We start from the raw sequence: 26,234 nt of genomic DNA, 5'->3' as shown, positions 1-26,234 counted from the left end.
CCACGCTCCTCCCGGCGGGGGAGACCGATCGCGCATGCGCAGCTGCCGGCGGGGGAGACCTAATGCGCGCGCAATGGGGAATTGAGCGACGCTGGAGGTCCTCACACAGCGTGAGGACGTCCAGTGACGCTCTAGCACAGAAAACCTGTGCTGGAAACCAGGAAGTGCCCTCTAGTAGACAGCCACTAGAGGAGGAGTTAACCCTGCAATGTAATTATTGCAGTTTATGAAAACTGCAAAAATTACACTTGCAGGGTTAAGGGTAGTGCGAGTTTGCACCCAGACCACTTCAATGGGCAGAAGTGGTCTGGGTGCCTGGAGTGTCCCTTTAAGTTATGGGGAACAGTTTATTTATCTAAAGCATTTTCAAAGTGATCTAGTCAGGAAATTACTAAAAAAAAGTCCATTCAGAAATCAGCTAGGAATGACCGGAAACAGACGTCTATCAGTAGTGTCGATTATACCAGGAGGGAGCCATAGTGACCTAAATTGAAGGGTTGGAAACTGACAAGTTGGAGTTAAGAAAGCCTTCCTAATAAAGGAAGGTCATCACAGTCATTCAGAGGATATGAAGAGGAAAATTATCTTCAAACTCCTTCTGGGAGGTGTGCAGGTTCTGATGTAAGTTAATGTTGATGAATGCAACATTATGAATTTTGAGATGAGAATCCAAGCAACTTATTCACTAAATTATACCGAGTTAGGGAAAACAAAAAAAATAAGGCAAAACACTAAACACAGATTAAGCACTCACACACACAAAATACACAGTTTTAAATTTCATCTGTTTGCCAAGATTTTAAGTACCCTTGTAAAAATTAAAAATTAATTTTTTGTGTGCGTTGTTCCTTAATCTGTATTTGTATATGTTTTGGTCTTTACAGCAACACCACTAATGAGAAATGCATGTTTCGGATGTGCACCTAACTCCCCTTTTTTCTGTAAACAAAAAAGACATGTTGGTCAGCATTTGCAAAGTCCACTAAGGTATTGTCATGCATGAAAAGAATATTAATTGAGGCGGAGCCTGAACGTTGAAGAGAACGGTCGCACAAGGGATTTGCTCCGGGCCCTAATCGAAATTAAAACCACTATAATAACCTCCCTCCTGCACCAGAACCGACAAAATCCACCCAGAACACATATGGGGCGAAAGGGGAAAAAAGTGAGTCCACAAAAGCCCACCTCAGGACTTACGATTGGAGAAATGTGGAGGCAGGCCCGCGGCACCAGCGAGTCAAACATGGCGGCGCTGCATGGCGGATGCTCGGATTTCTCAGAGAAGCAATCTGACGATATGGAGGAAGACTATATACCGACCCCCACCTCCAAACAGAAGGTGAACCGAAGGGGAGCCGGAACGGACTCAGAGCCAGTCACCGCAGCGGTCCTTAAAACACTGCTGGCGGACCTGTAGAAACACATCCACGAGGATGTCACAGCGCTCCGCACGGACATACAAGGCCTGACAGGTCGCATCTCCACTCTGGAGGGAACCTCGCAGGCCCAGGCCCAAGACATAAATGCTCTGCAACACTCTGCAGGAGCTGCAACAGCAGAACCAGCAACACGAACGTCGCCTGGCAGCGCAGGAAGACTCCAGGCGGCAAAACAATATGAACATAAAGGGAATCCCTGAAGAATACCGGAGGCTGATCTCCCGAAAGTCATGAGGCGCCTACTGCCAGCAATTCTAACAAACAGACAAAACATAACACCTTCCCCAGAAGAGAACTTCAGGGTCCCCAAACCTGCCAATGCTCCGTCCACAGCAACAAGAGATGTGATAATCACTTTCCACAAACGTCATGAAAAAGCTACGATCCTCGCAGCCCTACGGGGAAAAAACTCCCTTCGAAACCATGAACCTGACATTCTACGCGGACCTATCCGGAGCCACCCTGGCCTGGCGCAGGTATCTCAAGCCAATTACCTCCGTACTCCAGCTCCACAACATCGACTACCGCTGGCGATCTTCCAGAGCACTGACGGTGAAACAGGGGACAACCATACACACCATCCAAGAAGCACAGGCCCTACTGCAAACTCTGGGTCTGCCACACGAATCCACTACCCAAATGACGCCGACCAACAACACTCCTTCAACCCACACCTGGACACCAGGCAAGACCGCACCATTCATTCCCCGGGACTCCACGCCGATTTCCTATGCAGCGGTCACCTCTTAGGAGCTACATGCCCCAAGGAACTCCCGACACGAAGCCGGGCACTGTGAAGAATTGTGGTATTCTTTGCTTTAAATTATACTAAATCTGACCCCGGAGCCGCAGCAGTCTTCCTGTCTTCTTTAGTTTTCTTTAAAATCATAAGACAAAGTAGGGACTCTTTGTCTTATGGAGGATTCCTCCGCTTGACCAGCTCAGACCAGCGGAGGAGCAAAGTGTGCTTCATTTCCGCTGGTCAGAGCAATTTTCCCATGATCCCTAGCTTTCCTCCCTGTTTCCACAATGCTTCATGTCAGTATTGCCGAACATCCTGTCACTTAGACAGAACGCCGGCAAAACTGCCGAATTGCATCCTAACAGAATGAGCACTGTTTCTCCATTGGTGTTAGGATGCAATTCGGTACTTTGATCGTATCGGAATTTCATTCTAATGAATGAAACTCCGATCCTATTCATTGCCGCGGCTGCTTCTTGCAGCCGCTTAGTAGATAGCTCCCTGATACCGTGGGAATTAGGGAGTTATCTACTAAAAGGCTGAAAGACCTAAATTAGTCTTTCAGCCAACTTTACTAATACTAAGTAAAGATTACTTAGTATTAGTAAATAATATGCCCCTACTCGCTATACCGCGAGTAGGGGCATGTCTAGTAAGCAGTGAGCAGCTGCGGCTGCTCACTGTAAAAAAAAAAAAAATTAATACACCCCCCCCCCCCCCCTACTGTCCTCCCCCCTGGCCCCCACCCCTGCGCGGTGGGTGGGGGCCCTAATAAAACAATAAGGGGGGGGGAACCTACTGTCCTCCCCCCTGGCCCCCACCCCTGCGCGGTGGGTGGGGGCCCTAATAAAACAATAAGGGGGGGGGACCTACTGTCCTCCCCCCCCCCCGGCCCCCACCCCTGAGCGGTGGGTGGAGGCCCTAATAGAACAATAAGGGGGGGGGGACCTATTGTCCTCCCCCCTGGCCCCCACCCCTGCACAGTGGGTGGGGGCCCTAAATGAACCCCCCCCCCCATCAAGGTGACTAGGGGTCCCAAGCCCCTAGTCACCCCCCCACCCCCCACCCAAAACATTCTATCCCCTACCTACCCCCCTCACCCTAAAAATAGTGAGGGGGAATAAAATAACTAACCTGTAAAAAAAAAAATTAAACTTACCATTTGACGTCTTCTTTTTTCTAAATTCTTCTTTCTTCAGCCCCCCAAAAGGCCAAATAAAAATCCATCATACCCGTCGCACTTTAAAAAAACAAAACAAAAAAAAACAAAAAACGAGTGCAAACTAAAATTAATCCATGTTCACCCATGGAGGGCGCGCCGCGTACTGAGCTCCGCAGGGCGGGTCAAGGCTTATAAAGCCTTGCCCCGCCCTGCAATTAGGCTTAGAACACACTGATTGGTTGGTTTAAGCCAATCAGAGTGCTCTGTGTCATTTTACACTGCGTGGGAAAATTTAAAAGAACTTTCCCACGCTGTGTAAAATGACAGATCACTGTGATTGGATGGTTTTCAAGCCATCCAATCACAGTGCTCTGTCATTTTACAAGCGTGGGAAAATTCCAAAGAACTTTCCCACGCTTGTAAAATGACACAATTACATTTTATTCCCCCCTCACTATTTTTAGGGTGAGGGTGGTAGGTAGGGGATAGAATGTTTTGGGTGGGGGGGGGGGGGGGGGTGACTAGGGGCTTGGGACTTGGGGGGGGGGGGGGTCATTTAGGGCCCCCACCCACTGTGCAGGGGTGGGGGCCGGGGGGAGGACAATAGGTCCCCCCCCTTATTGTTTTATCAGGGCCCCCACCCACCGCGCAGGGGTGCGGGCCAGGGGGGAGGACAATAGGTCCCCCCCCTTATTGTTCTATTAGGGCCCCCACCCACCGCACAGGGGTGGGGGCCAGGGGGGAGGACAGTAGGTCCCCCCCCTTATTACCATTTTTTTTTTTACAGTGAGCAGCCACAGGCTGCTCACTGTTTAGTGGACATGCCCCTACGCGCGGTATAGCGAGTAGAGGCATTGGGGAGATTTTAATCTCCCTTGTGCTATTATGGGGGTCATATTGACCCCCATAGAGTGAGGGAGGGACCTGGGGGGGCTTATGAAGTGGTGGGGAGCACTGCTCCCTGCCGCTTCTATAGTTACATATTACAAGGAGGGAGCTGCATGCCGGTAGCTCCCTCCTTGTAATAAACTGAAAGAACAAACTAACACTGATACTCAGTGTTAGTTTGTATGTCTGATGTTTCTATTCATTCATTTGTCTGTCTGATGAATGAATGAATGGATGAAATTCCCGTTCGCATGTCCAGGTGTTTCACTGGGCATGTGCGGGAATCTCACAGTCTGTGTAGTGTGGGCATATGACGTGTCCCACAGGGACTTCACCTACCCACACAAAGATGGCGGCGCCCTGAATATAGATCGGGCAGAAAATAAAGAATTAAAAATAGGTAATGTGGGGGGCTTAGGGGCATTTGGGGGTGACTACAAGGTCGATTGGATGTATTGGAGGCGGGAGGGGGGTTAAAAAAAAACGGGATTCGGCATGACAGTGCCGCTTTAATATCAAAATCCTTTTATCAAGTTTTGAAAGGAAATAGATTTTTATTATTAAAAAAAAAGAAAAAAAAAAACCTCATTGCTACCTTTAGTATTTGTCAGGATCCTTCAGGCAAGTAGATGCACCTTGGGTCAAACAGTGTTTGTAAACTGACAGTTAATCTCTCTCATCATCATTTTATGCAAAGAAGCATGGAAGACTATAGGGACTAACTTGTTTTCAACCACGGCTGGTCCCAAGATGCACATATATATTTATGGCCGAAAGATCCTGCATGGTCTTTCAAAACTTGACAAAATGATTATTATACTAAAAAAATAGTTTTGAGTACTAGACCATACTAGCTCTTTCCAGAAATCGTAACTCCGACACTAGTGTGTCAAGGGCATTGGGAGTGGGGACAGACACTTGTGGGCATGGTTGGATTTTGTTTTCTTTCAGTTTGTTGTATTTTGCTTGATATTTTAAAATGCTAATGATAATCTTCTTTTCTGCATTTTTTAAAATTTTTAAATTTTGTATTTTTGCAGTGCAAAAGAATATAACAGGCAAGCATGAGGTACCCCAACGGCATTCCTCAGGCGTAATGTAAAGTTATTTTATAACGATGAGGGAAATAAGTCACAGGTTAGGTCAAGATACAAACAGGCATATAATAAGATTCTATTCTAACCGGTGTGCGGAATTGTAAACATATGTGATGGTTGTCAGGCTGAAACATGGCTTAGAAGTGATATATATGCATGCAGTGTGAGATGTCTGCTGGGTTTGGAGAGTTGGTTATGGTTAATGCTATAACGCGGTTACCTTTAAGAGCAGGAGAATGGATAGGTAGAGAGATAAGGGAAAGCAATAAAGTATTGAGCATGCTAGACAGGGCTCATATACATTCAAAACTTTTCTATGTCCCCTAGGATTACAGTGCCTGGTGGCAGTAACGCAGACACTTTTAGGGTAGGAGTCCAGGGCTGTACATTTCTATGTTAAGTAATCACATTGCGTGGAGGCCATTGGCTATTGGGGACAGTGCGTGGTTCTGTGTGGATCTTGGATCAAGTGTTGATACGTGTTTTCAACCCACTCCGCAGGGCGGGAAAGCGTGGTGGTCCCGGGGATCCAACCATCAGGTCGTGAGGGGGGCCCTGTCTGTCCCGTGCACAAATATGCGTCACTAGATAGTCCTTCCTTGGCAGGAGGTCTTTTGGCTGACCTGGGTGTTTGTAGTTTCCAACTGTTCATTGACTTGTGGTGTCTGCGTGCCACGTGTCGTCGGCCTGAGGCCTTAAGGGGAACTTGCGCCTTCGATCCCTTTTCGAAGGTTGTGGGCCCAGGGTACCTTTGTTTCTCGGGTGTCTCGTCGGGTGTATGGCTGGCGTAGGAGAGGTGCCTCCAAGTGAGTACCCAGCTCAGAGGAAGGGTAGGTGGCGGAGACTTCAGCATCGTCCATGCGTGGGGCTGAGCTTGTTGGTTCGATGGAGCTGGTCGCTGAGAGGGCTGCTGTCTGGAGCTGCGAGGTAGGAGTGATAGGCGGTTGCGTCTGCTCTGCACGGGCTGCAATCCGGCACCACAACGCTGCACATTTCCTATTAAATTAAGCGTTAAAGTTGGTTTCCCAGGTTGGATCAGTGTGTTCCCCTACTCCGTTGGCCATGTTGGTTGCAGCCCAGGAGCAGGAAGCGGCAGTGTAGCTTGATGGGGTGCACTCTACTGCTTTTTCCCCAGCTGGGACCAGGATGACCCCAACTGGTCCAGAGAGGGGGAGGGGGGAGGGAACGGGTTGCTTGCATTAGCCCTGCGGCCCTAGGTTGGAGGATCGCCCGTTTCCTCCCCCCGTGGGTTCTTAGACATGTGTAGGCCTCAGAAGCGGCTTTTGACGTCAGATCGGCGGGCGAGTCTCCGGAGTCATCCGTGAGTGTTCCCCATCGCTTAGGTACAGTATACAGTCTTTTTGGTTGCGGTTTTGGGGGTATCATCCCATTTTGTGCTCTGTTTGAGAGAGGAGCTCACCGCACACACGTCTGTTGGCCACGGTGGTCAGGCCCCGCCCCCCTCTTTTCTGCATTTTACTAAACCGTAACATTTACATTACACCATTTGCCACACTTTACCAGTGTCCCAACTAAGCCAAAATATAGTATATACTGGTCAATCCAGATACCTTGAGTTTTCATCTCCTTTACAGCAATTCTTCCTGCTAGGACAGAGCTCAAGGTCTATAATTTTTTTATTACACGTTTGAACAGTGCACCTATCTGTCAATACAATATATCTTACGGTCAACCTAGCCATGTTGTTTCAGACTATAGTTGTAAAAGGGGACATTTAGCCAACTAGTGCCAGGGCGCTACACGTCTCTACAGCCAATTAAAGTGGTATGTGGCTTTGCACTATTTTGCACAGTTTCTTTTTTTAGATTTATAATAAAAATAAAAAAACCCATACTGCATCCCCTATAATCACTATAGAAACCCTTGCACACACTAGATCCCCTGTATGCAAAAACACTCTACAGCCCATACATACTACGTCACCTTTACACACAATGTACAACAGCCTCTATGCACACACTTGCTGTATCCCCTAAACACACACACACTGTAGACCATAGCCACACATATTACACCACAAAACACTACTGAAACCAACCTATCACCACAAAACACAACACTACAATCAGTTTACTCTACACACACACAAAAAGCCCAACACATACACAATACTGTTTCCTGGCCCTTTTGTCTACTAGTATCCCACTAATGGAAACACCAGAGACAAATCACAGTCATTAAATTCACTTGTGCTGCGCAGAACATATACAGGGCCTTTGTCTCATGCAAGAGCTCTTCAGCAGGGCTCGGCACATTGGCTGCCCTGGACGAATATTAAACCACTTGGGGGGCAAGGGAGGCGCTCTCGTCATGGTGATACAACAGGCCCAGCTCTATTCCCTGGGACGCTGCGATAAAAAAAATGCCCTGGACAAATTTGTTTCCCAGTCCGGCCCTGAATACACCCTAAAACTTGACAGTTGGTATACATGCATTCACTAACACAAGTTAACTTATTGTGATAAGGTGAATGGGGTGGTTTGTGAGGGAGTTTATATTTCGCCAGAATTGTTCAGAGAGGCATTTGATTTTTAACCCCAGGGGGAGTGTATGTTTCTGTGTGTATAAAACCAAAATGAATATTTAGTTATGGGCCCCTGGGATGGAGCATTTGGAGAGCAGGGTCGGCCAGTGCTCCACTCCGCAGTTTAGCGGTTTTCTTGGGAGACATAGATCCAGGCCAGGGTTTTTGGACTGTCTCCAACCCACTGCTCCGCTGCAGGTAATCAGCTGCAGCAGTGGGAATAAACCCCTCCCTGCTAGGCAGGTAAGGAGAGAATGTTTGTTTCTCTCTGGAAGCAGCAGGCTGACTAAACACTGGAGTGCTGACAGTTGACAAAGACACTAGGTTGGTGAAACCAATATTATTTTGTTATAGTTTAACCCCTGAGAGATAGGGAATCTGATGTTAGTTAGTGCTCAGACGAGCTAGGTTTTTGTTTATAGGGATTTGCGTTATATTTATGTTTTCATTTGCTGCTGTCTCCTGTGTGGACTTACAAATAAAGTGCCTGGAATTAAGTTACTTTTAAAGACTGTGCATGTTTGTACCCAAAAGGACCGTGCTTGCAGACAGGGATCACATTATTAACTACGAATCTGTATAAGCCTTTACTTACTGTCATGGCTCTTCATTGCATAGACATCAACGGACGGGTCAAACTCCCCTGGCCCAAAAAAGCGAGGGAAATTGAGGAGGTTCCCAGGGCTATCTGGAGGTGTGCCATATGAGCAGATAGGATTCCCAGAACCATCCTCACATTCTTCTTCTTCTGCCCGTTCTTCTACTTCCATCTCTTCTTGCTCTGCTCGATCCACATCATGCAGGCCCACCAAAAGACTGTAATCCATGATCTTCAGTACAGAGAGGAACTAGGGAAAGATTTATTTATTTATTTTTAAATGATTATTTTCAGATGAAAAATTTTTTTGCTAATTTTTGTTATTAGGTTTTTCACAAAGAGTAATAATACACAAACATACTAGTGCATTTGCAGCAGGAGCATACAATAGATGCAAAATGCATTCAAAGTATACCATCTATTTTTTTTAGAAATATACAGTCAATAAATCAGAATACCTTATTCTGTATTGAGTTAATTTAGGTTAACCCCTTAAGGACCGCTGACGGTTCAGGACCGTCAGCGGTAAAACGTGCGTTTGGACCGCTGACGGTCCTGAACCGTCATAACGGTTTTGGGCTACTTACCTGATCGCCGTCGGTCCCACGGCGGCGATCAGCTCTCCTCCCGGTCCAGGGGGACTGCCTGTCTGCCCGGGCAGTCCCCCCTCAGCAGATCAGGACCACACGGCCATGTGATCACTCGATCACATGACCGCAATAGGGGTCTGTGTATCTGCCTGCAGGGGGACTGTCTGTGCTGACAGGCAGTCTCCCTGCAAGTGAAAAATCAAAAATAAAGTGTAAAAAAAAAATCTGTGTAAAAAAATAATAATATGTGTATATATATATATATATATATATGTATATATATATATGCTATATATACACATGTATTATATCTATATATACCTATATATAATATATGTATATATATATCATATATATAATGTCACACTAAGTGTATTTTTATATTTATATATACGTATATAATTATAAAAATACACTTATATTTAAATTACACACGAATATATACAATATATATAATAACTATATATATGGTATATATATATTATTATAAAATACAAATATGTTAATAAAAATAAATAACAAAAAATAAAAATATTTTTTAATAATTAAAAAAAAATTATATATATATATATTCAGTTTTATTCTAACAGTATTTTGATATTGATATATATATATTTATATCAAAATACACTTAGAATGTAATGATATATATATCTATGTATAAATAAATAAAAATAATACGAAATATACATATGTCCACATACATAATTACATAAATAATTTCATAAATATACACGTAGACGTCAAATATATAAATATGTATATATATTAAAATTCTACGTGCATATTTATGTAATACTTTTACCTAATTAAGTAATTTTAATGATTGCAATTTGAGGGACCTGCCTGCCAACCCAGGCCAAAAGTCCAGATAATTTAATTTGCTAGCACTGTGTTTAACCCTGTAACTTTCTATGACACCCTAAATCCTGTACATGGGGGGTACTGTTTTACTCGGGAGACTTCGCTGAACACAAATATTAGTGTTTCAAAACAGTAAAACATATCACAGCGATGATATTGTCAGTGAAAGTGAAGTTTTTTGCATTTTTCACACACAAACAGCTCTTTCACTGAGGATATTATTGCTGTGATACATTTTACTGTTCTGATACACTAATATTTGTGTTCAGCGAAGTCTCCTGAGTATAACAGTACCCCACATGTAGAGGTTTTATAGTGTTTGTGAAAGTTACAGGGTCAAATATAAGGCTTGATTTTACTTTTTTTTTTTTATTGAAATTTGTCAGATTGGTTAGGTTGCCTTTGAGAGCGTATGGTAGCCAAGGAATGAGAATTAGCCCCATGATGGCATACCATTTGCAAAAGAAGACAACCCAAGGTATTGCAAATGGGGTATGTTCAGCTTTTTTTAGTAGCCACTTAGTCACAAACACCGGCCAAAGTTAGCGTTTTTTGCATTTTTAACACACAAACAAATATAAATGCTAACTTTGGCCAGTGTTTGTGACTAGGTGGCTACTAAAAAAGACTGGACATACCCCATTTTGAATACCCTGGGTTGTCTACTTTAAAAAATATGTACATGTTAGGTGTGTTTCGGGGATTTATGACAGATAACGGTGTAACAATGTCACTATTGATACATTTAAAATATATATATATTGAAACAGCAATTTCCTACTTGTATTTATAGGCCTATAACTTGCAAAAAAAAGCAATAAAGCATGTAAACACTGGGTGTTTTTAAACTCGGGACAAAATGTTGAATCTATTTAGCAGTTTTTTTCATTAGCTTTTGTAGATAAGTAAAAGATTTTTCAAGTAAAAGTCCAAAAACATGTTTTTTTTTTTATTTTTCACCATATTTTATTATTTTTTTTAAATACAATATATGACATAATATAAATACTGGTATGTAAAGAAAGCCCTTCTTGTCGTGAAAAAAACAATATATAACTTGTATGGGAACCGTAAATGAGAGAGCGGAAAATTACAGCTAAACACAAACACCACAAAAGTGTTAAAACTGCTCTGGTCCTTAACGTACAAACATCGCAAAAACAGGCCGGTCCTGAAGGGGTTAAAAAAGGACTGTAGCGTTTATGTTCATTGCATGCTAACAAGCCTGTTTTACATTTCACATACCCAGTGTACACCAGCTGACCTACACGTTTTCCTTACCCTTCACGTTACCCACCTCATAAATTGTCTAGCCGGTATTAAAAGTTATGTTTAAGGTTGAACATATTGACTGTAAGCCATCTAAGCGGATTGTATATCCCACCCCATTACAGCTCACACTATTACCTCTAACTTGACCACCAGCGTGTGAGGGGGCTTCCCTGATGATACCAAAATTGTTAACCAAGTTATCCATCCTGCAATTTAGCATGAACTAAACTACTGTACCTTATACATGCATAACCCATAGCACTCGTTGTCTGTTCAAAAGGCATGTCATGCTATATATTACTCCCTACAATACTGCTATTTACTCTTGTAACCTCAACTATTACAAAAGAGAAAACAGGGCAGCATATCTTGTCGATTACAATACCTGCTATGTCATTCATCAATGTTGCCTTGAGTTATTTACTATACGCTCACTGTACTGTTATCATACTCCCTTAAAATGTATGCATACTTAATCTGCCACAACTGTTATAACATGTAAATGAATATCAAGCCTGCGAATGCCGTTGTGGCAAAACAGGCACTGTTGTACCTACCTGCATACCAAAAATAAAGAATTTAAAAAAAAAAAAAAAAGGACTGTAGCGCACAATAGAGGAATTGACAATTTAGTGACTAAACCCTTTTGTATCAATGTGCACAGCATATATAAAAATATATCAGATGAAGTAAAAAGATGTCTGGGAACACACATATAGCCCAAGTTGCATACATTCCACTCCAAAAAAATTCTAACTTGTGATATATTTTGTGTGTGCTAGACATCTTTTTCCTTCATCTGATGTGCTTTCATGGATTGGTTTGTAGGGCACCACTGTGTTAATCCTCTCTTAAAGCAGCACGGTCATGGGCGCATCAGTTTTTAAATTTTTAATTTATTTATTTTTTATTTAATTTTTAACCCCCGTCCCGACTTTACTACTTTTAATTGCCCCTCTAGTCACCTCCAAATGCCCCCCTATGACCCCCAATTTAGCTATTTTTTTCCCATCTTTACTTTATGCCCGGACCTAGGCGCCGCCATCTTTGTGTGGGCAGATGAAGTTCTTGTGGGATACGTCATCTACCCACACTAAATAGCGCTGTGAAATTCCCGTGCATGCCCAGTTAAGCACTTGGGCATTCGATATTGTCAGAAATTCAGATGGAAATTTCGTCTATTCATTAATTCGTCAGAAAGACGAATGAATGAATAGAAGTTTCAGACGAACAAACATCGAATGTCAGTGTTCGTTTGTTTAGTTTGTTACAAAGAGGGAGCTAATGGCGCGCAGCTCCCTCCTTGTAATATATAAATGCGCACTGCTCCCCGCCACTTCTTAAGTCCCCCCCCATGTCCTCCCTCAATCTATGGGGTCAATATGACCCCCTATTAAGATAAGGGAGATTGAGAACTCCTGAATGCCCCTACTCGCTATGCCATGCCGCGAGTATGGACATGTCTACTAAACAGTGAGCAGCCTGTGGCTGCTCATGGTTTTACCAATTATTTTTAAATCCCCCCCCGCTCCCCATTAATAGGTGCTCCACCAAAGGGCACTTTAGTAGAGGAGGTTTTTTTTGTTTGTTTGTTTTTTTAAACAGTAAGCAGACATTGGCTGCTCACTGTTTAGTAGACATCCCCTACTCGCGATATAGCGAGTAGGGGCAGAAGGAAGATTTTAATCTAATTTAATTACTAATACCAAGTAATCTTATTTAGTATTAGTAATGTTGGCTGAAAGACCAATTTAGGTTGCGTTTCTACCATTTAAAAAGGAACGAGGAATGCAGTGTAAACTAAATACAATGGAGGGCTATTTCTGATTTGTCTAAATGGCTTTATTACATAATTTTACTGTATTCTCCCTAAATGCTTTCCGAAGAAACGCAGATTAGCATTTCATCAACTGAATCCCAGCAAGGCATCAATTGCCTGTTTTCAGGAAACCCATTTTTCAAGTAGTAACCCACCAAAATGTTATTCTACTAAATATCCACTTGCCTTTCATGCATACTCACCAAATAAGACTAAAGGAGTCTGACTGGGTATTTCAATGTGAAAAAGAGTATGAGATATAGAGGGAAGAATATTAGTTTTGGTGTAAATAATGTAAAATTTACAGTAGCCAATATTTATGCTCCCAATTCATACCAATATAATTTAAGAAAGGCTTTTAGGAAGATAGATGAACTAAAACAGGGAAAATTGCTTATTTGTGGCGATTTAAATAGGTCTGGGAGTGCCATGGCTTCATTACGGAGCGCAGCTTGAGCAGAAAAATGGTTTATCTCTTGCAGAGCTTCAGCCTGTACGATACTTGGAGGTCACTTTACCCTGCCACTAGGAACTACACTTCTTATTCGAAAGTTCACGACCAGTATTCGCAAATTGATATGTGTCTTATAGATAGAAATTCCTTAGATACATTAGTGGATGTTAATATCTTGCCTATAACCTGGTCTAATCACTCTCCAATAATGATTAAATTTTCTACTCTTTATCCGACAAGAGGTAGAGGCATGTGGCGCTTAAATTAGTCATTATTGGTGACTGACCAGTACAGAGAGGAAACCAGAACAACTATAAGGAATTTATTTGAGGATAATCCTTACCAGTTAAATGTTTTTACTATGTGGCTTGCCCATAAGGCAGAAGTGATATGGGGACTTTTAATAAAACAAGGTTCCCATCTAAAACGTAAAAGCATAGACAAAAGCAATAATTTGATGGCTGGTCTAAAAAGAGCAGAGGAACAACATAAATTACAACCGAATGCCACAACAAGTGGAAAGGGCGTTAAGAAAATTAAAATGCGATTACTATAGACAGGGAAATAGAGCAGGTAGACACTTGGCCCCACAATTAAAACACAAGGCTTCTCAGATTAAAATAAGCTATTTACTTACAGAAACTAAAATCAAACTGACTAATCCTAAAATGATTATCAAGGAGTTTGCTTTATTTTACAAAACTCTATAATCTGAATTCAGTTATCAGTATATACCAACAAACAAGGAAATATCCGACTTCCTAGATGGGGTAGAGTTGTCCAAGTTGCCTTGTGAGCAAGTAGAAGATTTAGATAGGCTCTTTACAAATGATGATATCTTTCAGGTATTAAAGGAAACTCAAACATAAAACACCAGGACCACATGCTTTTCCACCTATTATTATACCAAATTTGCTGACTTTTTAATACCTAATTTGACTGCACTCTTTAATAATATTCAGGAGTAGGGTTATCTACCACCAGAGATGTTGCAGGCAACTATTATCACCCTCCCTATACCAGGAAAATTAGTCTCTTATAGTTAGGATAGCCTTATGCCTATCCCACGCATGCTTAAACTCCTTTACTGTGTTAACCTCTACCACTTCAGCTGGAAGGCTATTCCATGCATCCACTACCCTCTCAGTAAAGTAATACTTCCTGATATTATTTTTAAACCTTTGTCCCTCTAATTTAAGACTATGTCCTCTTGTTGTGGTCGTTTTTCTTCTTTTAAATATAGTCTCCTCCTTTACTGTGTTGATTCCCTTTATGTATTTAAATGTTTCTATCATATCCCCCCTGTCTCGTCTTTCCTCCAAGCTATACATGTTAAGATCCTTTAACCTTTCCTGGTAAGTTTTATCCTGCAATCCATGAACCAGTTTAGTAGCCCTTCTCTGAACTCTCTCTAAGGTATCAATATCCTTCTGAAGATACGGTCTCCAGTACTGCGTACAATACTCCAAGTGAGGTTTCACCAGTGTTCTGTACAATGGCATGAGCACTTTCCTCTTTCTACTGCTAATACCTCTCCCTATACAACCAAGCATTCTGCTAGCATTTCCTGCTGCTCTATTACATTGTCTGCCTACCTTTAAGTCATCAGAAATAATCACCCCTAAATCCCTTTCCTCAGATGTTGAGGTTAGGAATCTATCAAATATTCTGTACTCTGCCCTTGGATTTTTACGTCCAAGATGCATTATCTTGCACTTATCCACATTAAATGTCAGTTGCCACAACTGTGACCATTTTTCTAGTTTACCTAAATCATTAGCCATTTGGCTTATCCCTCCTGGAACATCAACCCTGTTACATATCTTAGTATCATCAGCAAAAAGACATACCTTACCATCAAGACTTTCTGCAATATCACTAATAAAAATATTAAAGAGAATGGGTCCAAGTACAGATCCCTGAGGTACCCCACTGGTGACAAGCCCAAGCTTTGAATATACTCCATTGACTACAACCCTCTGTTGCCTGTCACTCAGCCACTGCCTCACCCATTCAACAATATTGGAATCCAAACGTAAAGATTGCAGTTTATTGATAAGCCTTCTATGTGCAACAGTGTCAAAAGCCTTACTGAAATCTAGGTAAGCAATGTCTACTGCACCACCCTGATCTATAATTTTAGTTACCCAATCAAAAAAATCAAATCACCTATAATATGTGCAAACTACCGCCCGATAGCATTATTAAACACGGATATAAAACTATTTTTCAAAGCAATGGCCAATAGAGTAAGACATCTTTTGTCCATCTTAGTATCCCCTGAACATGCAGGGTATGTCCCAGGGCGAAAGGTTGAGGACAATACACGGAGAGCCCTGAATCTTTTTGAACTAATGACTTCTAACAATAGGCCTGGCCTTGCTCTAGACGTAGAGAAGGCTTTGATCATTACGGTCTTTATACTCTGTACCATCAGCTAGGGTGTTGAATGCAGGTTTTTTTATCTCTGAATTTTATACTTACAAATGGCACGAGGCAGGGTTGCCCCCCGTCGCCCTTAATCTTTATTTTAGTATTAGAACCTTTTATTTATCTGATCAAACATTATAAGGACATAGAGGAGGTTCTTACATCAAAAAGCAACCCAAAAATTGTTGTATTTGCAGACGATATTTTATTATTTCTTCCTCGCCTGCATTTTTCTTTGAAGTCCGTAATAGCGCTCCTTGAAGCATATGGCAAAGTGTCTTATTATAAAAAGAACACGGCTAAAGCCCAGGTGCTTCCTGTAAATATTCAGCATCATCAACTGAATGAACTAAAGGCCTTATATGAGTTTGAATGGAGAAAAGACACTAGCTTATTCAGGGACACACTTGTCATTTTCAAATTTTATTATTTTGAAGCAAAACCATTACAAACTACAGACTAAAATATCCCAAACTTTAAAGGGTTGGTGTGGGACCAAAACCTCATGGTTAGGACGGATTAATGCATTGAAAATGCTTGTTTTGTGTACAATTTTTGTTTCTATTTCGAACACTACCGACTGAAATCCCTATAGCGCTTTTAAAGAAATACCAACAGACAATAAGCACATATATGGAAACGCAAGCCCCCGAGGGTTTCCTTGACAAGTACTTGCACTGCCATGAAGGATGGAGGCTTGGATGTTCCAAATGTGGCAAAGTATTATGTGGCATCTATCCTGTCACAGACAGCCACAGCAGGTGCCACATGCACCCCCACCCCCCAACGGTATATATTAGAACAACCAATAAGTGCCCCACATTTAATAACAGATCTATTTTAGATCCCGAAACAGCAGTATCCATCTAAAGTCATAACATTGGCTACAATGTAAATTGTCACTGTCATTATAGCGCAAATTGGTTCCAAAACTGGTATCGCTACTGATAGGCATGTATGCCACTATGCAGAGCATGCAATACCACACACGTGACCGGTCTCTAGCGAATTGGAGTCAGAGGGGTATAAAAAGAGTAATACAGTTAATAGGTAAAGAAGGGATTTGTCAGTTTGCAGAAAGGCAAAGGAGCTGATATAGCACTCCTCCAGGAGACGCACCTCCCCAGGTCGGCAACCACATCACTGAGAGACATGAATTACACGGTGGTACACAAAGCAAGACACAGCAGAAAAAGAGCAGAGGTTGCGGTACTCCTACACAAACGCTGCCCCTTTACAATCACCGGGAGCCAGGCGGACCCGGAGGGACGTTACATTAAGGTAACAGGAACCATACATAACAAAAATTAGCATAATCAACGTCTATGCCGCCAATGACCCAGACACGACCTTCTGGTCTGCATTGGACACCCTTACATCGGCTCTCAGCCGGGGAACGATGGTGGTGGGGGATTTTAATTCGGTGCCATTCCCAGTGATGGACAGGAGCACAAAACCAGGGACCCTGCGATCCCAGGGTAGAGGGAGGCAGGATAGGTTACTACATGAATATCTGACTCACACAGGCCTCCTAGACGCCTGGCGACTGCAACACCCTGATACATTAGACTACACGTTCTACTCAAACCCACATGACAGGTACTCACGCATTGATAATATCTTCAAAAATGACATAGGCATGAACAAAGTAATACACACCGAAATTAATAGCATCACATGGTCGGATTATGCCAACATAGCGATCTCACTAGGTAAGCTGCAAAACAGCTCCTCGTGGATCTGGAGACTAAACTCTGGCCTTCTCAGAGATGAAGGAGCATGAGCCTCCATAAAAGAGGCTCTCTCCTTTTACTTCGCACTTAACTCTACGCCTGGCACGGGCCCCACCTCGCTTTGGGCGGCCCATAAAACAGTGATAAGGGGGCACTTCATCAAGATAGCCATCCACAAGAAGAAACAAAAAACTCCTCCTAGAGCTCCAATCAAGCCTCCGGAGACTGGAACAGCAGCACAAAACACGCCCTACCGCCCCTAAACTAGCGGAACTCACCACTCTTAGACACTCCATCAAGGAACAAATGTTAGAAGACATAGCCCGCTCCTTGGCATGGTCCAAACGACTCTACTATAAGAAGGCAAACAAGATGGACACACTACTGGCCAGACAACTCAGACCCAGACAAGAAAGCAAACCCATCACTAAAATTAGAAGACCCAATGGCGATATGGCCAACAACCCAACACAAAACACATCAATGCGGAATTCACTGCCTATTTCACCACATTGTATGATCACTCCCCACTTCATACCCCTGACAACCCCGACTACATGGCTCACATAAACACTTTTCTTGGCTGCCTCCCTCTGCTGCGGGTCAGAACCACGGAATTGGGAGAACTCACTGCACCAATCACAGTAGAGTAGGTACAGGCCGCCATATCTCACCTGAACGCCAAAAAGACGCCAGGCCCCGACGGGTTCGATATGAGTTACTTTAAAACATTTAAGGAGGAAAAACACCCCACAAACCTACATAACCACTTCCGGGAGGGAGGCGCATCCGATGCAGCCATATGCCACTGCGAACATAGTCCTGCTACCAAAACCAGACAAGGATCTCACACAAACATCTAGCTACAGACCCATTTCGCTAATCAACTCTGACCTAAAGATATTTGCCACAATCCTTGCCACTAGGCTCACGCCGCTATTAACGTGGCTGATACACCCGGTCCAGGTGGGGTTCATGCCAGGGAGACAGCTCTGCACAAATACCCGTAGAAACGCAGATCTCTTCTGGTATAATGAGGGAAACCAGAAGGCCCTCTCGTTGGACGTAGAAAAGGCGTTCGACAGAGTGTAGTGGCCATACCTTTTCGAACTATTGGGGAAACTGGGCTTCCCAGACCCTGGGCAGTTACCTAGGTGTCACACTAGCGACTGACCCTTCCTCCCTCTACCTTCGCAACTATACACCACTCTTCCAAACGCTAATGGGTGACCTTGAGAAGTGGACTGACAGGCCCATCTCATGGATGGGACGACTGCACACGGCGAAGATGAATGTCTTACCGAGACTACTCTTCCTATTCCAGTCCTTGCCCCTCAGGCTAACTAAAGGGGACCTGACGCCTATGCAAAAAGCAATCAACTCCTTTATCTGGCAGAGAAAAAGGCCTAGACTAGCCCGGAACCTATTATACCAACCCAAGTACAGGGGGGGCCTAGGACTGTCCCCCCCCCTCTACCACTACTACCAAGCAGCTCAAATGGCCCAGATAATTCACTGGCACTCACCCACGGACAGCAGAAAATGGGTGGACATTGAGTCCCTACTGACGAGGGCAGATCTGCCACAATTTTACTTACAGGCCCCCAAACCACAGAGGCCCATTTTACAAACCACCTGCCCGGCCATTCTGAACTCCATACAAATTTGGGATCAGACCAAACACAAACATAAGCTAGGGAACAACCCGTCCCCGCTAACCCCAGTTCTTAGGAACCGAGCATTCCCCCCCGGGACTCAGAGCAAGGGACTTTAAGGGCGTAGAAGCCACAGGGCTACAAAGGTACATACACTTATATGTGGACAACAACGTGGTCACCTACGACCACCTGAAAACTAAAGCCCCACTTCAGTCTAGAGATTACTTCCGCTACTTACAGATAAGAGACTTTGCCCACACAACGGAGGTCCGAGTGGCCGCAAATCAGACCCTCACTTTTTTTGAAAAACTATGAAAAACTACGAAGAAACAACCCAAACCAAACTCATAACACTATTATATCAACACATTAGCTCGGAGTCTGGGGAATGCGGAACCCTCAGATACACAGACCAATGGGAAGCCGACCTGGGAGAGACCCTAGAGCAGGCATAGGCAACCTTCGGCACTCCAGATGTTTTGGACTACACCTCCCATGATGCTTTGTCAGCATTATGGGTGTAAGAGCATTATGGGGGATGTAGTCCACAACATCTGGAGTGCCGAAGGTTGCCTACCCCTGCCCTAGAGGGAATAGAATGGCAGGAGATCTGGGAGGCATGCACCAAAGTGTCTATGTGCGTTACACAAAGCTATAAAACCCTCTTTAGATGGTACATGACACCGGTAAAACAATACCACATGAGACTAAGCCCCACAGATACCTGCTGGCGCCTCTGTGGCGATCGGGGCAGCTACATCCATATGTGGTGGCAGTGCCCGAAGGTACAAGTGTATTGGACCAAGGTGGTGGACCTTAGCTCCCAGATACTCCAAAGAAAATTAGAACTAGACCCATGGGGCGGTTTGCTGTCCAGGCCCACTGAAGGACTTAACCGCTATGAACAGAAATTACTTAACTTGCTATACCTGGCAGTACGTCGGGCACTGTCGCAAACATGGGCTAGCTTGGACCTCCCACAAATAGCCCTAGTCCTCACGAAAATTAGAGATAACTATCTCATGGACAAGATAACCGTACAGGTCCGAAGCACCATACCTTCTTTCACTAAAATATGGGAACTGTGGAAATAATATGAGAGTCAGCACTAGACACATGGGAATCACCCACCTACTTGCGCACCGCCGCTCCCACAAGCCATTGACACCAATAACCAATAACCAGGGGAAACAGCAAATACACTCATGAGTCGCAGAGCCATTTAGTTACATGTTTGTATTAAACTGTTAAAGTATACTATTTTCACAAAACTTGACAGAATGTCGCTGTAGAAAGCCTAGATTAACACCTCAATGTATAACACTGCAAAAACCATATCAAGTTTGTACACCACTACCTATACAGCACTGACATTTATCAGCTTCTGCGCAAGCCCAGCAAAAGTATGTGAACTACTGTCAACGCAAAAATAAAGTTTAAAAAAAAAAAAAACAATTTGGTTGCAGGTACAGGTACTCATTGAGCGTACTAAGACATTGTTGCTTCCCCTTAGCCCAGAGTTTTATTTGCTTCACATGTTGCCTACAACCTTTCCGAAACATGCTGCTGTATTAGCTGTGCATATCTCATTTCTCATTGGCAGCAAAGACATGCATAGCGAGACTTTGGAAATCTCCTAACAGTCCTGATATTAGGTTAGTTATAGAGAAAATAAACCGTACCAAAAAATATGAGGAAATGGCACATAAAAATATGGGTACGAGGGGCAAGTTTACCAAAGCATGGGGACAACGGCAAGAATAGTGGGGCGCTGCAGGGATACAGAATAGGATACTCTGATTGTATCTAGAACATCTCATGGAATTGTATTATTTAAAAAGAAAATTATTTGGTGTATGTGTATTTGTGTTTACTTCTTGTATTTCAAAAATGAATAACAATTGTATAGATGTTACATTGTATGCTGGAATTGATAATTATGGCCCAATGGGGTACTGTTATGATTTTCTTCTTTTTTATTTGAAGATAAGTCTTTGATATAACAATTGAGATTTGCTTACAATAAAAAAATTTTTTTTAAAAAAAATCCTGAGAGAGGCAGAGAAGAGGAAGAGATTGGAGAAAGGTAAGTTCGGCGTGACAGTGCCGCTTTAAGTGTGTGTGGTTAAGGTTTTGGAGCATATACAAAAATGGCAGACTGGGGCGTGGCCTGACTGCCGATGGAGTGAGACGCATCTCTGCACAGCTCCTAGGCCCCAACCTGTTAAACCCAGCATAATAGCGCTATTAATCGATTAAAATGGGGAGAACAAGGAAACCTCATGACGCAGATACCTCCGGGATGACACCGGCGAAAAACAACCCTGGCCCGATGGACGGATTTTTACTGGCCTCCCAGGGCCCGCGGGGCCTTGACGGCACTGCCACGCCGGCACCGTCTTCCCCGGCCTCCAGCATGGCACTCTCGGGCAGGACCTCACCGACGGCCCCCACGATGTCACAGATATCAGCCGAGCTTGCCAATATCACCGCTAACATGCTTACCCGCAGAGACAAGGCCGACATGGTCGCGGAGCTGAGAGCGGTTATCCGGGAAGAGATCACGGCAGTCCGAAGGGACCTTACGGCCCTGGAGCAGCGTGTAGACAACTTGGAAGTTGATCGCCTGCAAAGCAACCAAACGATGCAGGCTGCAGAGCTGGCGACTGGGAGACAGGGAAATATCCTCCTGGACATCCGCCGCCAAGTCGAGGATCTGGACAACAGAGGTCGCCGTAAGAACATCAGGATTAGAGGCCTCCCGGAAACTGATGGGGAAAATCCGCACGAGGTTCTAACAGGCCTCTTCACTTACCTTTTGGGAGAATCTGCCCCTAATGACTTTGGCATAGAAAGGGCGCACAGAGCCTTGCGGGCCCCTAGAAGAGACGGCCTCCCGCGAGATGTAATTTGCTCCCTTGACTCCTTCCAATTAAAAGAGGCGATAATGCAGGCCGCAAGGGCGCAACAACGGATAACTTACCTGGACTCACAGGTCTCCCTCTACCAAGACCTATCCACAATAACCCTGGATGCCCGTAGAGCGCTCCGACCGTTAACCAGGCTTCTGCAGGAGCGGAGGATAAACTACAAGTGGGGGTTCCCCTTTAGCCTCCAGGCGAGAGTGGGCAATGTGTGGCACATCATCCGCTGGCCGAATGACGTTCCCCGCTTTCTTCAGGCGGCGGGCCTGCCAGCTACACAGATTCCGAATTGGATCCTGGAAGGACCCCCAGCCAGGGCCTCGGGCCCTCTGGAAGTGGCGCACAACCTCAGGGCGGGCCCTACCCCGACACCACGTAGAGGAGGCCCGGAGTCTCCAGAAGAATAATCGGATACGGAACCCGGCAGGTGGCCTGGACACCCATTCCGAATGTCCCAGCTGAATGACATCTTGCCTCGGCTGCCCTCCACGGGGTCCCCTTACACCGGCCCCTACCGCACGCCGCCTTACCAGGGGTATGTACTTTCTTTACACTCTGCACATTAGTATTAGCTTGGGATAATAGGGGGGGAACTACTTAGGTGGGGTGGGGGGACTGCACAGGGAAGTGAATGTGGGGACAAAAGTACACCCAGATAACCACCGATGCAGTTTACTAACATAGGGGTCCCCAGCCAGGTTGGGAGGGTTGGGCCCTTTCTGGGGGTACGCAGGGAAGCAGTGGATGGACTCATCTAATGGTAATCGGACACATTGTAAAGGGTGGTCCCCTGTAAACGACCTCGATCGATGGACACCTGATGGACCACAGCCTGTTTCAGGGGGGGGCGGTGTGGGGGGTACCGGGAGGGCATGGGAGGTCGGGGGCTTAATGGAGGGGGGTTACTGGGCTGTATGTTGGGATACGGATCTGATTTGGGGGGATGCTGTGCAGCACAATGTTTTTTCTTTTATTATACCATCGTTTAGACATGTTGAAGTTGTACATTATGTTTATAGGCCCACATGTTTGTTACGAAGCCACATAGTATACACGTTAGGGGTAGCTATGTTCGCACGGATGCCAATCTGCACACAAATGCCAACGGTTGACAGCACACCTTACTGCACACGTGGCAACCGTGCACACACACTATGCAACTGATGCGACAATGCACCTCCCCAATCTAATACTCTAGCCGGAGAAATCCGCATGGGCACGCTGATAGAAAGGCCCCTTAGCCACGCATGTTAAAGTAGATCATTATGTTTCTGGGCCCACATGTTTGTCCCGAAGCCACATAGTAACCACGTTAGGGGTAGTTATGCAAGCACGGACGCTAATCTGCACGCAATTACCAATGGTACAAGTCGCACCTTACTGCACACATGGCTGCCGTACACACGCACAATACAACTGATGCGATAACGCACCTCCCCAACCTAATACACAGGCCGGAGAAACCCGCTTGGGCATGCTAGTAGAAGGGCCCCTTAGCCATAACGCACAGGACGAGCCTGGCACACCTTACAACACCCCACAGGATACACAATAAATGGGCACAGGGACCCCAAATTGTGCAGACATAACGAACAGCTCACAACCCCACAGTTAACACACGAAGGGGGAGATCTTGACATAAGGGAAGTGGGGAATATCCCCCACGCACACACAGGGCTGGGCTCACGGAAGACTCTGTGGCTACACGGGAGACCGGAGGGACACGAACTTGCCCCGCACTCCAGTTCAAACAGTTCACTACGCTACGCACATAGAAGCCTACAACAGGTTGGGAGCCGTGGGAGACGGTAGAAGTAGGAGGACATATAGACCGAATCACTCCATTGGTTACGACGGACTCGACCTCACTGAGACTGACCCATTTGTAAATACTACCGGGGACCAGGTAGGGCTGACTGCCGACCCATAGGATCCACAACAAACCGGTACAGGGTCGTTGTCACACTAACGAGAAACCCACACACGGGATTGACTGGACACCGGACCGCCCCAACCCCTAGAACCCACTTCCCCGACAACTCTTATCCCAGTAACTTTCTGGTGCGGCGGCGGGTAGGTCGTTCCCCGCCCCTTGCTTCCCCAGTGGAATGACCGCCGCACGAGGGTTTATCCCAGCTCAATTGAAATATTGGTCCAATAATGTCCAGGGACTCAACACCCCGGAAAAACGGGCTCACCTGCGCCGCCGACTATGGCACGCCAAGGCATCAATAGCCTTCCTCCAAGAAACCCACCTCAAAGGTGGGAACGCACCAAAATTGGAAAATCAACGCTTCCCATTAGGCTACTACGCGAACCACCCCGACGCAAAAAGGGCCGGGGTGGCGATTCTGTTCTCACACACTGTCCCGTTCCAATGCACACAATCTCAGGCGGACCCGAATGGGAGATATCTCTTCCTGAAAGGCACAATAGCTGATCATGTATACACCTTCGCCTGCCTCTATGGCCCAAACAGGAAACAACACTCTTTCCTTAGCCGAACACTGGCCAAGCTGGAGAGGTTCAGGGAAGGCTTACTGATCATGGCAGGAGACCTAAACATGCCACTGGACCCATTACGGGATACGTCTAGGGGCCAAAGCTCGATCCCCTCGCACTGCTTGAGAGCAGCACAACGTTCCCTACGTAGACTGGGATTAGTGGACTGCTGGAGGGCGTTCCACCCTGAGGGACGAGACTACACCCATTATTCTTCTGTGCACTCGCACTATAGTCGCATTGACTATTTCTTTATAGCCCAAGAGTACCTCAACCTGCTGCTCGGTGCAGACATCGACATCATGGACCACTCGGACCATGCGCCGGTACAGATTCGCACTCGCTCGCCTCTCTTTAAACCACGAGAGAGGCAGTGGAAGCTGAACGAATCTTTACTGGGTGACCTGGAATTCACCGCTGCGATGTCCCAAACTTTGACCGATTACTTCGAAACGAACGACAGCCCAGATATGCAACCCCTGACAATATGGGAAGCCCATAAGTGCGTGATACGGGGTCACCTCATCACTGCGAGCACTAGACGAAAACGGCTGAGGATGGCGCAAATTGCCGATCTAACGAGCAGAATTGCCGATCTGGAACAGACCCATAAGGTCTCCCTAGACGATTGCACTTACCTCCGTCTCACGGAGGCCCGTAGAGAGCTCAGGGATATCCTATCGCAGGGCCTGATTCACACGGCAAGGAAGTCGTCTAGGTATTTTTATGAGCACTCGAATAAAAGTGGGAGACTACTTGCGAAGATGTTACAGGAAAAACGGAGATCCCGGCACGTCCACAAGATACACACAAAAACTGGGACCGTTACACAGCTTCCAGAGGGCATCCTATCAGCCTTCCGCGAATACTACGCGGCATTATATGCCCAAACGCAGGCTAAAAAAGGGCATGAGGAGCAACTCCAGCGGGTGCGGATCGCAGCATACTTAGAGGAACACGTCACACGCAAACTGACCCCAGAACAAACGGCCGTCCTGGAGCAACCCATGTCAGTTGAGGAACTGGCGGGAGCACTGAAGGCGACTAAACCGCACAAAGCCCCTGGACCCGATGGTCTTCCAGTTACATACCTTCGAACGTTTAAAGACATCCTCCTGCCCAGACTTTTACTGGGACTCAATTCCATTCAAGACGGGGGATGTTTTCCTAAAGATTCCCTGAGGGCTACGATCGCGATCCTGCCGAAGGAGGGGAAAGACCCGACCAACTGTTCCAGCTACCGGCCGATTTCGCTGCTTAACGCGGACGTAAAACTTTTCGCCAAGGCCATGGCTGCCAGGGTGGCACAGACACTCCCGGACCTGGTACACGCGGATCAAGTCGGGTTCATCCCAGGGAGAGAAGCAAGGGACAATACCATCCGGGCCCTTAACATCATACACAACGCGGCAGCAAGCAAACGAGACATGGTGCTCCTCTCTACCGACGCCGAAAAGGCGTTCGATAGAGTGGACTGGCATTATATGGCCGCTACCCTGGACCACATGGGATTCGGG

The 26,234-nt window shown here is 45.2% G+C and overlaps 1 protein-coding gene across 1 annotated transcript in view; it reads right to left on the bottom strand.

Moving 5' to 3' along the window:
- Positions 1-26,234, bottom strand: part of PIP4K2B (phosphatidylinositol-5-phosphate 4-kinase type 2 beta) — a 47,288-nt gene that overhangs the window by 6,162 nt on the left and 14,892 nt on the right. Inside the window, exon 8 of the mRNA XM_063458812.1 lies at positions 8,469-8,721. Coding sequence (XP_063314882.1) covers positions 8,469-8,721 — 253 coding nt within the window. The remainder of the gene's footprint in view (positions 1-8,468; positions 8,722-26,234) is intronic.

This window comes from Pelobates fuscus, chromosome 6, assembly GCF_036172605.1.
Source record: "Pelobates fuscus isolate aPelFus1 chromosome 6, aPelFus1.pri, whole genome shotgun sequence".
In the NCBI taxonomy this organism is placed as follows: domain Eukaryota; kingdom Metazoa; phylum Chordata; class Amphibia; order Anura; family Pelobatidae; genus Pelobates; species Pelobates fuscus.
Note: the sequence above shows the minus strand (reverse complement) of the source record. Positions and strands in the feature narration are given on the sequence as shown.